General features: G+C 27.2%; 1 protein-coding gene across 1 annotated transcript in view; it reads right to left on the minus strand.

The window, feature by feature from the left end:
- LOC105451494 (esterase E4-like) overlaps nt 1-615 on the minus strand; it is a gene marked incomplete at its 3' end in the record, with an annotated part of 3136 nt that extends 2521 nt beyond the window's left edge. The window contains exon 1 of the mRNA XM_011691975.1: nt 461-615. Within this exon, the coding sequence (XP_011690277.1) occupies nt 461-598 (138 nt within the window). The remainder of the gene's footprint in view (nt 1-460) is intronic.
- Between the last annotated feature and the right edge of the window lie 464 nt (nt 616-1079).

The following is a 1079-nucleotide window of genomic DNA, read 5'->3' on the forward strand; positions in this document are numbered from 1 at the left end:
AAAATCAACTATTTTTTTGTATAATGATGCGCCTGATAATTTTTAATTTTGTTATTTTAGTCTTTTTAATGTTGCTAATTAAAATATTTTCCTAAATAACAATACTTTATATTGTTATTTTATTTTTATCTCAAAATGATGGAGAAAAGATCAAATTATACAAGATATTATAATAAAAAAAAAAGAATATTTGATAAGGTTATACAATAATAAACGAAATACTGATACATAATAATTCTGTAATACAATAAACTGTAATACTAATAAACAATTTATCAACTGAAATTAAATACTTGATAAAGTTTAACCAGTATTGTTTAATCGCAATTTTCTCAAAGAGCTGATTTTTATTTTTCTAAACTTCTTAATGCGCAATAAGCGCATCAGTGAACCAAAACTAAAATTAATTACCCGTTTCAAAAATATATTTATGATAATGAAACCTTATATGTTTCCTTACTTTGAATCTGAGTTCTCCAATCGGCGGTTTCGCATAAGGTATTCCTCGAAAGGCGATGTACTTGTCGCCGTAAACACCTTTTTCTACAACTCCAATTAACTTTCCCTCCTGCACGCATATTTCGACTTTGTTGTCCATGATGAACGAACGTCCACTGAAAAAACGACGAAGTGTTTCTATCTATATATAGTTGAGGTGTAGATGTGTGTGACTCTATGTGTACGCTAATCACTCTTACAGTTACAGATAAAAATTATTATAGATAAGAACAAAATTAGAAACATATTTACTAGCTCGTGTTTAAAAATATGTAAAGAATTTAGACTCGGCCAAGGAATGAGCAACGCGTGTGATGTGATATGAAATCACACTAAGCATAATATTATAAAAATTATAAATTTAATTTAAAGAAAATTTAATGTCAAAACTTTTCAACTGCACGGAGTCTTCCTCAGTTGATATAAATTAACATATAAATAAAAACCATCAATAAATCAAATTAAACATTAACATAAATTAATAAAAATCCATGGGAACAATTTAGTCAATAATAAAAAACGGAAAACCTAAAACAATGAACGCTATGTTAGTCGCATATTAAACTCGCAATTATTCGTTC

The sequence above is a fragment of the Wasmannia auropunctata genome, unplaced genomic scaffold (genome assembly GCF_000956235.1).
Source record: "Wasmannia auropunctata unplaced genomic scaffold, wasmannia.A_1.0 LD336051.1, whole genome shotgun sequence".
Lineage (NCBI taxonomy): Eukaryota > Metazoa > Arthropoda > Insecta > Hymenoptera > Formicidae > Wasmannia > Wasmannia auropunctata.